The sequence below is a fragment of the Mastigoproctus giganteus genome, chromosome 2 (assembly GCF_048544385.1).
Source record: "Mastigoproctus giganteus isolate SK-2022 chromosome 2, ASM4854438v1, whole genome shotgun sequence".
Classification (NCBI taxonomy): domain Eukaryota; kingdom Metazoa; phylum Arthropoda; class Arachnida; order Uropygi; family Thelyphonidae; genus Mastigoproctus; species Mastigoproctus giganteus.
Window position 1 is genome coordinate 144,990,234 of NC_143576.1, and position 14,623 is coordinate 145,004,856.

At 34.8% G+C, this 14,623-nt stretch overlaps 1 protein-coding gene across 1 annotated transcript in view; it reads left to right on the top strand.

The window, feature by feature from the left end:
* SecS (Sec synthetase) overlaps positions 1 to 14,623 on the top strand; it is an 89,509-nt gene that overhangs the window by 48,937 nt on the left and 25,949 nt on the right. The window contains exons 6-7 of the mRNA XM_090390061.1: positions 1,022 to 1,124; positions 7,671 to 7,800. Coding sequence (XP_090246187.1) covers positions 1,022 to 1,124; positions 7,671 to 7,800 — 233 coding nt within the window. The remainder of the gene's footprint in view (positions 1 to 1,021; positions 1,125 to 7,670; positions 7,801 to 14,623) is intronic.

The window sequence follows — 14,623 nt, forward strand, 5'->3', positions numbered from 1 at the left end:
AATCAAACAGAATATCTGGTAAGCTTCATCATTTCCCAGTTCAGTTGCCAGACTTCTTGGTCATACTTTTGTCTATGAGCAAGATCGATTAGTTCATTACCATAATGAACCCTTCCTCATACTATAAAATCAATTTAGGACAATAAATGCTGCATATGTGATACAATTTCAAAAAAGTTACACGAGACTGTTTTACAATAGATATGTTTTTCAACCAGAAAATAAAGTGCTGGCTTATTGTGAATTTAAACTTAATGTCATTTCATAATGTATTCTGCATTTTTCCTGTATACTTGATTTGATAGTTAATGGAGCTTTCTTGAGTTTTAAATAGAGAAATCAAAGAAAATTCTTGTCTTTAAAGCTTTTCAGCTTTACAGATGGTAGTTAAAGAGCACAAAAAAGCTAATAATCATTTGAATTGAATTTACCTAGCATACCAACAGAGGGATTAAAGAGATATGACATAATCATAAATATTTGAAGGACCAGAAAACTTGCACAAGTGGCATAAAATCAGAAATTATGAAATTTGCATGGTAATAAAAGGTTGTCCCTTAATTATAACCAGTTTATAAAATTTTTGTTTTTGCCATTCAGGTTAGAAGATGTAGCTAAATTATGCAAAGGTCATCATATTCCCCTCATAATAAATAAATAATGCTTATGGTGTCCAGTCTTCAAAATGTATGCATCTGATTCAGCAGGCAAGTGTTCATTCATTTTTTTTTTTTTTTAATTAAAAAAGTGTCAAGATTAAGCTGAATGAATAAATAGGAACAGACCATCTGTGATGTTTGTTTTTTTGTTAGCCAATTTCAAGTGACAGTAATAACTTGCATATTGCAGTGACTCATTGTCTGAGATACCAAATTAACAGGTATGTTTAAAGTAATTGGTCTATTTTATTTATTGAACTTGCACAAGTGGCATAAAATCAGAAATTATGAAATTTGCATGGTAATAAAAGGTTGTTCCTTAATTATAACTAGTTTATAAAATTTTTGTTTTTGCCATTCAGGTTAGAAGATGTAGCTAAATTATGCAAAGATCATCATATTCCTCACATAATAAATAATGCTTATGGTGTCCAGTCTTCAAAATGTATGCATCTCATTCAGCAGGCAAGTGTTCATTAATTTTTTTAAATTAAACTTGCAGATAGGTTATTATTTCAGTAAACCATCAGATTTTAAGGTTGTGGGAAGACTATTGTAAATGTTTAATTTACAACTTCTTCCTCCATGAAGTGTGCCAACATTTAAATTGCATTTTTGCTGGCTGAAAAATGCAGAACAGCTCTTGTTCTGGGTTTTTCAGCCAGTGAACTCTGCTCCTCCACCCAAGATCAGCTAACCACAGTTCCAATTGAAGCCTTTAAGAATTCCCCTGGTTTCTGATGGTGTTTGAATCTAAACATCTCCAAATGATTGACAAGTGGTAAAACCATTATTTTCTTCTGGAGAGATCTGATTGCTTGAGGCAGTGAACCTTTACTAGCAAAGTACAGTTTTCACTTTTATTATAGAAGATTATCTCTGCATATACTGTTTATTTTTATACACTGCAGTGTTATAACTTTGGCAGGGTGTCATGAAAATCAGCATGCATAACAAAAAAATCAGCACTTAAGTTATGAAAATAGAAAAAGAACTATTGACATCATGACTAGGATATTTTAAACTCACAAAGCAGGGTACCGCATTGACCAGAAAAAAAATTCATTGAGAGATTTCCTATGCTATGAGCATTTATACTTGTGTACAACAATGGCATTATAAATTGTTGGCATCTCTCCAACAATGAGTCGTGTGTGTGATGAGCATCACATGAGTGGCCATGTGAATCATCCAGTGGCACACTTTACACTTTGTGTAAAGTGTGCCACTGGATGATTTCATATAAAAATACTATCTAAAAATGCATTATTCTTAGTTATTTTCATTATAATGTTGGTATAAATATGGGGTAAGTAACCTTTGCTCAACTATAGGCTGAGTGGAACTTTTCTAAATTGCCACAGTCCGTGAAATTTCTTAAGGGCAATTATTTTACATAACCGGTTGCATGGTAATAAAAGGCTGTACTTTCAGGATCAGTTAAGGACTAGAAAACAATGAAAAATGAAAAAAAGTTCATGCAAACATGTCCAATTCTGAACAGTTACAGAACTATTCTTTTTGAATTGTAAAAATGCATGTGGGTTTTCAGTGGTAAAAAATTAATAAGAATAAGCAAACATGCAGTTAGTATAAGTAAACATTTTAATAGGTGTTTATCTGCTTATTCTTATTTATTATTTTTTTTCACCATTGAAAACTCCATAGTCGATTTTATAAAATTCAAATAGCCATAACTCCATAACTGTTAAAAATTGGACACATGTTTGTATAAGCTTTTTCTTTGCTTACAGAGCTTGAACTGATAATGAAAGTATGGCCCACATGTTATGTTTAAAAATTGCATGGAAAAATGTAGGAGAATATTCTACAGCTAAAGATAAGAAAAAAATTGCTCTAAACAGTAATCATAAAGTACACAGCTATGTGAAATGGCAAAACATTTTTAGGCTCAAATTTATGTCTTAAAAATGTGGCTATGGAAAATGGGCTTTAAACAGTCCAAATCATGCAAACCAACACTGATGTTAATAGTGTTGTTCTACTACATGAACATGAATCATAATGATCATTTACTTGTGTATAACCAGTGTGGGAAAACATACATATTAGCAGTGTCTACTTATCTGTTATTTGAGTTTCAGGTTCCACAGTGACTGCCTTATTGTTTACAGCATGGCATTTGTTAAACTGATATTATGGGAACTGCTACAAATCTGCACACGTTTGCTGAGTAATTGATATGATTTTCATTTATGGTAAGGTTCATGAGAATCCGTACCTGCTGTTTGCAGTTAGGTTGAAAAATTTCCAACTCAACGAGTATGAAAATTTCACCATCACTAGCTCACTAAAGATGGTGATGTTGAAAAAATAATGAGGGGGACAGTATTATAGGAGGATGGATTAGAAAGATGTGGGATCTTTCTGGAGATCTTTTCAGGATGACTTACCAGAGTCTGCAATTGCAATGTTCTTAAAAAAATTATTTAAAAGGAATTGGAAGATTTAAGAGCCTCCAAAACATTTTTAGGTTCAAATTTATGTCATAAAAATATAGGCGTATAAAATGGGCTTTCTTAAATTTTAGACTAGACTGTTCTATTAAAGGTGCTATTTCAAACAACTTGTCAGCCAACATCTTAGACATGCCTAAAATTTTAACCAGTGCCTTAATTGATGTCTAAGCCTTTTGAATCACACCACTCTCTTCTTCTTTGCTCTTTTCATCTTGTTTTCTTTTGAGATCATTGAAACCCTGTCCTCTCACATCTTGTGCCAAACATACAAATCTCTGCAGAATTTTGATTGTTGAGCTGCTCTTTTTTTTTTGGTCTTCACTACATTGGGGACACCTCCGTAGCCAGGTGGGCAGGAGCAGCAGTGTGTAGCACACGCTTTTTGATTAGACCAGGGTTCAAGCCTGTGACCACCAAATACGGAGGATGTGGAAAGGTCAAAGAATGACCACCGCATATCCCCGAAGCAGTATGGCCTTAGTTGCTAATGCTCCTAAAAAAAAATCAAATAACAAATAATAACTATATTGGGTAACCTCTTCCTCCAGCATGCATTCAAATTTAATGGTTTGATTTCATCTAGAGATTCCTTTATATTTGTTATACAGTCAGTGATATTATTTTTTCAGTAATTGCTAACTGAGAGAGGAGTTATTCTCTATCTGTTAGAGAATTCTTGAACATGCATAGCTGGTCTAATATGACAAATGTTTCTATGACAGCTTAATCCATTAGTTGGAATAGGGTGCCATTACAACAGTGGTGTTGGACTCACCTACATCCTGCTGTATCATTATGTAGAGACAAGTAGGCATATATGCTAGAAGTGTAATATAGGCTTGCAGAGGAAATAACCTTTTTAGGTAGTTTCCTCTGATAGTTTCTTTCTGATGTTTCCTCTGCAAAACCACAGTGTTTAAATAGGAGTACTTTACAGCAATGTCACCAGTGAATTATTAAAACTGCCCAAACAAAGGCATAATGCAGTAATCATCAAAACCACAAATATGGAACACTTACTGTGTGCGTGTGTGTGCGCGCGCGTGCGCATGCATCTACATGCTGGTGGTTTCTGAATCCCAGCTTTTGCAGTTTTGTGTGCATTACTTTCAACAGAAACTGTTGATCTTGGCAGAGTGCAAAGTATTTCACAATTGCTCTCAACTGCGACTTGAAAATTCAACCTCATAATTCTGCTTAAAGCTCTAGGTCTTCATTTGTAGTATTCTCCTTCTGTCAGAAATACTTCTTGAAGTGAATTTTCTGACCACCTGGTATAAATTCTTGGCATATATAGTCTTAGACAGTGTGATTTCCATAATTCTTAATGTTGAAATTCCAGCATTTGCATGTGCTAACAGTAAACCTTTTTGGAAGTTAGTTATATTGCACATTTTCAAAATTTTGATGTTGAGTTTTGGTTGTTTACTTTGCTGATGGTAATTTTAGATATACTTTTTCTGAAAAACTAATACACAATTATTGTAGTAGTTAAGTGAAACAGCTGTTTTATTTTTAAACTTATTTTGAAGATTTCAAATTCATACACATCAGAATTTAAATGGAAACTGTATAAAGTACTGCATGCGGGTTGCAGTAATCCAAGAGTAACATGTAAACTGTATGGTACTACATTCATGGTAGTGGAAAATGAAAAAGCCCTGGGGCAATTGTGCAGTCAGATATGAAGTTCCCTGAGCAATGCAGACAGGCTGCCAGGACAGCACATGGCGTTTTGTCAATGATATACAGGAATTTTGCTAGCATGGATAAGAAGGTGATTATCCCATTGTATAAGGCAATGGTCAGGCACATCTTGAGTATTGCATACAGGCCTGGAGGCCTCATTTTAGGAAGGATGTGGAGCTGCTGGAGTGAGTACAGAGAAGGCAATGAGATTGGTGAGCGGAACAAAGGGGTGCCCTTCTCCGTACTTGTTCCAGCAGAGAAGAGCAACGAGATTGGTGAGTGGAACAAAGGGGTGCTCATATGAAGAAAGGCTTCAGTTCTGCAAATTGCAGCATCTGGAGACTAGCCAACTGCGAGGTGATCTGATTGAGATGTTTAAGACTGTGAATGGATTGAGCGAGCTCAATGCTGATGGGATTTTCCTATTGCTCAGACCACACACATAAGGGAGGACAAATTCAAGTTGAGGAAAGATCATTGCAGAGTAGATGTTTGGAAGTTTGCCTTAGTGAGCAAGTGGTTGATTGCTGGAACAAAGTTCCATCTGTTGTGTAAGTTGATAGTTTAAATAAATTCAAAGAAGAACTAGACAAACTATGAGAGAGAGAGAGAGAGAGAGAGAGAGGGAGAGAGAGAGAGAGAGAGAGAGAATGAATAGGTAAAATGGAAGTTGTTGTGTGTGTGTTTTTTTTTTTTTTTTTTTTGCTGATGCTGTGTAAGCTTGTTTTCTTGCATTATTTGCCACTGATAATGCAAATACTAATCTGTTTCATTAAATAAAATAATATGATTTGTTTGTGCTGTTCATTAAAATAATTAAAGTGGAATGAGAAAGATTTTGCATTACAACCTTCATCGATTAAAAACAATTAGCATTAGTAGAAGCATATGATGCAAGAAAGCAAGCTTATATAGCATAAGCATATGATGCAAGAAAGCAAGCTTATACAGCATAAGCAAAAAAAAGAAAAACTTCCCATTTCACCCATCCATTTGCTCCAAACGTTTGTCCTGTTCTTCCTTGAATTTATTTAAGCTCTCAACTTCCACAATGACCGACGGAAGTTTGTTCCAGCAATCAATCACCTGCTGGATAAAGGCAAATTTTCGAGTGTCTGTTCTACAACTGTCTTTCCTCAATTTGAATTTATGTCCCCTCAGAATCCCATCAGCATTGAGCCTGCTCAGACCATTCAAGGCCTTATACATCTCAATCAGATCACCTCACAGATGCCTAGTCTCCAGACACTGTAATTTGCAGAACACAAGCCTTTCTTGGTAAGTGCAACCCTTTGCTCCCCTTGCTAATTTTATTTCCCTCCTCTGCACTCGTTCCAGCTGCTCTACATCCTTCCTAAAATGAGGCCTCCAGCCTGTATGCAGTACTCAAGGTGTGGCCTGACCATCGCCTTGTACAAGGGGATAATCACCTCCTTATCCCTGCTAGCAAAATTACTATATATCATTGATACGAGCTGCTCTGGCACCCTGTCTGCACTGCTCAGAAAACTTTATATTTGACTTCTCAATTATCCCCAGTCAGATATGAAGTTCTGTGAGCAGTGCAGACAGGCTTTCAGGACAGCTCATGTGGTTTTGTTGGTAGTATCACACAGTTGATACATTACTCTAGGATTGCTGCTACCCATATGCAGTACTTTGCATTTGTCAATGTTAAACTTCAGTTGCTACCTTTCAGCCCATTTGTCCAACTTTTCTAGATCCTGTTGCTGTAGTGCACTGTCATTAACAACCCTATCAACCTTCATATTGTTTGCAAACTTGGACATTAAGCCTGATATATCTTCATCAATATCATTGATAAATATAGAAAAGAACAATGGGTTCACACCGAACACTGGTGGACTCAACTAATAACATTAGTCTGTGAAGTGCTGCCCATTGATTACCAGTCTCTGTCTTCTCCCACTCAACCATCCCTTTATCCATAGCAGCAACTTGCCTTTAATGCCATACTGCTCTAATTTGTACGAATTTGTAGCAGTATCAGAAGCTTTCTTCAAATCCAAGTATATGATATCAAAATTATTTTTTGAAATCATTTCCTTTGTGACCACATCATAGTATCCAATCAAATTGGTTAGACAAGGCTTCCCTTAACAAACCCATGCTGTGTCTGAATTATTACTGCAGACTTGTCTAGATCGTCCTGCAATGCTTATTTAATCAGTGACTTCATTATTTTCTCCAGAACAGAAGTTAAATTAACAGGTCTGTAATTACTTGTTTGATTACGTGATTCCCCCTTTGTGATTTGGTGATACATTTGCACATATCCAGTCCTTGGGACCTCACCTGAATCCAAGGATGCTGTCATAATTATGGTTAAGGGTTTGCTTATTTCCTTACCTCCTTTAATGTAATGATAGAACCCATCCACTCCAGGTGCCTTTCTTATGTTTAACTTCAACAATTTCTCCACTTTGCTCTCAGTAATTACAAAATCATTTAGCTCCCTGTTAGAGTTTGATAAACTTGCTTCCACTTCCCCACTATATTCCTCATGTGAATGTAGATGCAAAATACTCATTCAGTGTATCAGCTAGAGCAGGATCATCAACAGTCGAACGTCGATATCAGTGTCCTCCTTTGTGATTCTGTGTCTCGCTGATAATTTATATGCATCCATGCATTTTTCTTCTCTGCCATGTGTATCATTAGTTCATCTGACATCCATTTAAGCCTAAACCTTGAACAGTATTAGTTTGCTTACCAAGCCAATAATCAACTGTCTTCCATTAACAATACAATGTGTGATTTAGCTTTGCATTATTCATTATTTTTTGCAGAATATAATATTTAATGTAGCTTTGGCTTGTAGGCTTCTCGAACTGGAAGAGTGGATGCTTATGTACAAAGCACTGATAAGAACTTTATGGTACCTGTTGGGGGCTCTGTTATTGCTGGATTTGATAAAAAGTTCATTGATGATATTGGGAAAACTTATCCAGGTAAATATCCTCGTATTTTGCTTATAACATTTCTTATATTAGGTGCTAGTTTCATTAATAGCATGTTTCATGTGACTTATAGAAAAAATTAATAAACAAAGGAAGGTGAAATATGATTTATTGGTATTTATACATTAATATAACAGACGTTCACAAAACAGGAAAGTGTTTTCCCTCCTTAGATATGGCAAATGTATATGCAGTGTTACTTGTTCTCTACACCACACTAAAGCATACCCTTGGTAATATCAATAATAGCCTCAGTAATCTTGTCCTGTAATTTCTGTTTTTTGTTTATGTAAACAAACCCCCGCCAAGTATTCCCACAGGAGGTTAGGCATAGTCATCCCTGGTGATTATGACAGACAGAGTTCATTTGAAATTACTTGATCTCTGAAAACAGATGATGTAGTTTGCTATTTTTCTTGTGCATGAGGTGGAACTATCATGTTGGAAGTAGCCTTTGGTATGTTCTTCATCAAACTATAAAAATCAGTAGGGTACCAACTCTGTAAAAGAGACGGTCCATACATACCAACAATTCTCATTTAGTCCGACATTTTCTGATAATCTTTTGTCTTCCAGTTGTCTGATAATTTTAGTTTCCTTCTGGTTTTTAGCCAAGTTTGCGTTATTTTTCAAATACACATATATATTAATTTTTTTTTCAATTAAAGACTTGCTGAATTTAGTGACATGCACTTAAAAGCTGAAATTAGCTCGTGTGCTCATATTTAGCCTAAGTGTAGTGAAATGTATGCCAGAATAAGCATGTGTTTAAAGCATTAGGTGAAGAAATATATCTGGACTTTGTATATCATGTTTTGACAGGTATGTTTACATATTTGATTGGAAGTAGTCTGATATTTTGGTAAATGTTTTAAAATAAAAAAAATTTTGATATCTTAATTTCACTACTTTTTTTTTTTTTTTTTTGTGGCGATTAGGTTATGTTGAATTTGTTTAATAATGTGACTATGCTGTGGTTAGTAAATTCACATAAGTTGTAATGGTGTGCTGTAGTCAACTTCAGCCTGGTTGTGGAATGTAAAGATTTTGCATTAGACAATACTATATAATTAGCAGAATGAAAAAAATTATAATAAAAATAAATAAATGAAGGAATAAACTGTAAAATACACTATTTAATTTTTTGATGACATGCAAAAATTTACTCCCCACAGAATTTTGATATGCATTAGTTTAGAAGGAAAGTGAGTTTAAAAGTATAATCTATTAAGTCTTTCAGTTTCAAAAAGTTGTGTCTGATGATGTAGGGATGTAACCCCATGCATCATACCCCAATATTTTGCAAATGTGGTGGTTCCTCATGGTGGATTTTCAGTATTCCACATTTCAGTTTCCTCAAATACTGCCTCTTTTTCAGACTCAGAGGACTGGTTGTTGTTGTTGTTGTTATTTGGTTTTTAGGAGCATTAGCAACTAAGGCCATATTGCTCCGGGGATATGTGGTGGTCATTCCCTGATTTTTCTGCATCCTCCGTATTTGGTGGTCACGGGCTCGAACCCCGGTCTAATCAAGAAGAGTGTGCTATACACTGCTACTCCTGCCCACCTGGCTATGAAGGTGCCCCTAGAGGACTGGATCAGTCATATTCTTCACTTTCAAAATTCCCCTGATGACAGCTTCTGTGTTGGATTCTAGTTCTTTTAATTCAAATAAGTCTCTTATTCTGCTTATTTTGATTTCTTGATGTAGTGAGGAAGATTAAATAGTGATGTGCATAATCAAATGATTTTCATAATTGATTATTTCAGTAATTGAAGAAGTTGATTATATTATATGCAAATTAGTTGATTATGAAATCAACAACATGAAAACTGAAGAAGGAAAAAAAAGGCAGTGGTGGGATTCATTCTGTTGTTATAAAAATGAAGTGCATATATATATATATTAAATGTAATTTTAAAATAAAAGTTTCTGTGGATGAAAAAAGGTTTCAGTTGATGAAAAATTAATGTCAGGTCCCTAAACATGCAAAGCAGCATTAAAGGATGCAAAAGTATATATAAGTATGTATGAATAGATATACTAGATAAAGTATGTATAGATGGAGGTGAAAATTATACAGTGCCAGTTATTAGAAGGATAAGGATAGTAGGAAAAGAAGTATAGTAGATATGTAAAAGGTGAAAGAACATTAATATCGTACAAGTTATGACGAATTAAGAAAATTATGGGCTGAATTACAAAGCCAATAGGAGGTGAGTGAACTGTAAAGTAAAATTATTAATAACGAGGTAAAATACAATACATATAAAATAAAAAGTGGTACAGCTGTCATCAGATATGGGGGTACATATTTAGATAAAAGTCGAATACAGTAAGGCAAATATGCAGAATCTGATGTCTGCTAAAGTAAGTATTGATACGTGGTCAGGTATTGCATTAGGGGTCTACACCTGACCATGTATCAGGAACTGCGTTTCTATACTTGTCCATAGTAGTAGAAGAAAGGTGAAATGCCAAAAAGCATTAGTTTTGATTTTATATTTAATATTAGTTATGTTTCGGGCATCATGTAGAGGAATGTGCATTTTGTTGCCTCTGATGATTGCTTTATTTCTTAATTTTCTTAATTTTTTACTACTATTTTCAACTCTTCTTTTACTACTGTTTTCAACTATTTCATTATTCTAATATATGTAAATCAAATGGTAGTAGTGGGTTTGATGTGCTAATGCTGCATCCATACCACCACCACCATCTATAGTACTTTATTTATTTTTATATATAAGCTGGTTAAATTTACAATGTGTCAGTGGCGTGGCTCTGCTCTGGAGTGCTAGTCTGTTCTATATTTTTATTTTTTCTGTATAAGGACCACCGTTATTCAAATCCTCTGCATTGGCAGTTCGATCAGGGGATCGGATGGTGGACTGATCCTTTAGTTGGTTTGCCATTGCGGCGATTTATCTAATATATAACAATTGAGATGCAGTGATTCCCTGACCATTATTGGCCTTGTGGTCCTCTATCGATATGGGGCATAATGGTCAGTCTATTTTTGTTAATTCAGTTTTGGAACTGGCACCTTACAAGGGAAAATCCGTTAAATTTTTATGTAATTGGCTAACTAAACTAAAATTAAATGGATTTTTATGATTCTTAATTGGATTTCCTAAATTATTTGGAGAGTTTTTCTGTTACAAATTTAGGCTTGTTCCCTTTTCTTCTCCCTCCCTCCCTGTTGATTTAATTATTATGTTTAATTTGTTATTTTCGCTCAACAGTTTTGCCATGCTACTGGCATTAGTTTTGATTTTATATTTAATATTAGTTATATATATATATATATATATATAAATATAAATATATCGTATGTAGAAAGTGTGAAGAAGATTTTTGTTTAAACCTATTGAATCTACTGTATACACCAGAAGTGAACTTGACTAAATGGATAAGGAAGTTTAGTTTAGTTTTTTCAATTCTTTTTACTTGCTTCTATAAGGTCATCCATGATCTGTATGCCCTACATAATATAATTATATTTATTGGCACAATTTATTAGAACTTATTCTTGCTGCAGAATTTAAAATTTTAAAATTTTGTTCTTAACACGTCTACAGCACATGTGTACCAGGCGCCTCCGTAGCCAGGTGGGAAGGAGCAGCAGTGTGTAGCACACGCTTCTTGATTAGATTGGGGTTCGAGCCTGTCACCACCAAATACGGAAGATGCGGAAAGGTCAGGGAATGACCACCGCATTTCCCGGAGCAATATGGCCGTAGTTGCTAATGCTCCTAAAAACCAAAACAACAAACATGTGTACCATAGCATACATAACGTGTCGGAAACATCATTCATAAAAATGTTAGTATTAGTTTAAACACTCAAATATATTTTCTTCACACTGAAAGCCTTGACACAAAGTTTCAAATGCTGCCAACATTTAATGTTTGGAAGGTTTAATATTGCCCTCATTTTCATCCAACTTGTCAATATTGTCACTAGTTCTTTGAATACTCTCCAAAATGTTGGAATCACTTGGATATTCAGCTGCTATGACATCATTATCATCTCCTGAAAATACTTCAAGAACAATTTCTGCACTGATCAAACCTCTCGCTTGTAATTATTCCCAAGATTGTTCGGTAACTTGTAGTTCATCCCTCTCATCACTGTTAATCGGAATTTTAGTAAAACCTGTTTTTGTGAAACAATTCTTAATCGTTGTTTCTGTCACGTCTTGACTCCATACTTTCGCCAACTCTGATATACATATCTACAAATCTATAACAGAATCTATAGGTTGGTTTCTGTTCTCAGTATAATTTTTTTCAGTATGTGTCTTCAGTAGTGAATTTTCGAATTCTTGATAATGCCTTGGTCCATTGACTACAGTTTAAATGAGGTATTCAGAGGGAGAAAAACAAGCTTCACACTTGTAAGTTTCAAAATTACTGAGTGAAGGTTGTCGACAATCAATGCAATTTTTCTGTTTTCTTTTGTCATCTTTCTACTGATTTAAAATTTACTGTTTAAAAATTTCACTTGTCATCTAAGTTTTTTATTGTAGTTGTACTCTAACGACTTTGGAACATCCTTTGAAACAGGTGCCTCCGTAGCCAGGTGGGAAGGAGGAGCAGTGCGTAGCACACGCTTCTTGATTAGACTGGGTTTCGAGCCCGTCACCACCAAATACGGAGGATGCGGAAAGGTCAGGGAATGACCACCGCATATCCCGGAGCAATATGGCCTTAGTTGCTAATGCTCCTAAAAACCAAATAACAAACAAACCTTTGAAACATTGGGGTTTTTACTTTTGCATATTACCAAAAGCTTCAGTTTTTCATTACCAGCCATATTTGCACCAACCAAGACTAATTCTCTCCTTACTATTTTTACCACCTAAACATTTATCACCTTTAAAAGTTAGTATCTTGTTTGGCAAACATTTAAAAAATAGACCTGTGTCTTTTGACTCATAGTCCTCCATAATTTTTTTCAAAACTCTTTCCAATGGGTACAGTCTTCCTTGATTACAATTCCACTTTTACCAGAAATAACTTTTTAGGGTAAGCCATGGTGCATTTTAAATGTGCCCAGCCAACTGGAACTGGCTTGGGATGTTTTATGCCCCAGAAAAGATGCATACTCCATAGCCTTTTATTTTATTCATGGCCCTGATATTGGCATGTTTTGGTCTTAAATCAACTTCGCCCACTTAAATCTACATCTTCATACAGGCATAATTTCGCATGCTTCCAACTGGGTCCTGTTTCCTCAAACAGTTTGAGAATTGAACCACAGTTTTTCAGAATGGTTGACATACTACTTGCAGGGATACCAGATTTTAGAGATTTCTTTTTTTTTTTTAATGCCCCGACTTACACTATTAAGCACTTCCATTTTTTCCACAAATATCCCCAAATGGCCCCCTCTTAATGGAACTACAATCAGAATGTTAGAACAAAATTAGTCAGATATAGTCATATGTGTTGAACATTAATTAATTAAATAAAATTTATATTATTTTTAAATTGTTTTTTAACACAAATTCACAAATGCATCAATGTTTACTTTCAGCCTGGTTTCATACCTGCAATACAACTTCTGCCCCATCTGAATTCATTTCAATAGATTTTCATTTGTGGGGCTATGCCACTGGCATACAAGATTGAGATATTGACGGGATAAGATATTTTGTGGATTACCTCTATCTCTCTCTATGGAAATCACTCTTTATCTGTGAAGCATGCATCCAGATTGAATGTGGACACTTTGAGCACTCTCTGTGGTTTTTTTTTTAATTAAAAAATCATTTGCTATATGTTGGTCAAAGGGCATATCATTATTATTAGCCATATGGTGCAAGGAAGCCTGAGATTTTTGCTGCACCAGCCAAAAAAAAAAAAAAAATTTCTGAGTTAAATAGAAACTATTGATTTACACGAGAATGCAAGCATGGGCCATTTTTTTTTTGTTGTTGTGGCAACTAAAAGATGCAATGTGCGCACACACACGCACACACACACTTGGATATACTCTTGCAGATTGGTAATGAAACACTTGTTTACTGTGTATATACAAGTATAGTGGTGTGTTCAGGAGGTATTGATATAGATGTCAGTTGTAAAATAAATTTATTTTGTGAGGTGGAAAGTAGACCAGCACTGTATAAAAAATCTGTGGCTCAGCAAGTAGAAACAAATCGTCAAGCTGCCATTACTCATTCAGAAAATATTTGCAAAAAATTTTCCTGAACATTTGCTTAAATCTGTGCATAAAAAAAAATTCATTTGTTTCATGCAAAACAGGGTAAATCCAGTGCTTAATCTGTAAGTTGCTATTGTGGACCCTTGTACATTAGACCTCCGAAATAACAGCTCTCCAAATAACGGCGCATTTGACCTAATGGCACATTGAAATCAGATGTTTGTATACAGCGCAGATGTCTTGCATTGCCGGGAAAAAAAGAAAACTGCAAGTCACGTGATTACTTTATTTATTTAAATTTGCCATCTTAAAAGTGAATTCTTTACTGATATCACGGATTATACTGCTGTTTTACACTTACCTTAAATTAAAAACCTTTCACTATGGCTCCTAAAGTTAATAAACCTCATACAGAGAAGAAAAGAAGAATAATTAAGAACATTAAAGCTTAGTGACAAACTTGATATAATAATAGAACAGCCGTAAGTAGAAGTGTATTAATGGCAGAATATAACATTGGACCTTCAACATGTTTATGTTTTTTATGTGCAGTTAATAAAATTGCATTAAAATATAAAAATGGTTAACCATTTTTACCATTCATCACAAATGGTAAAATTCTATCTCAAATTTATTTGTATG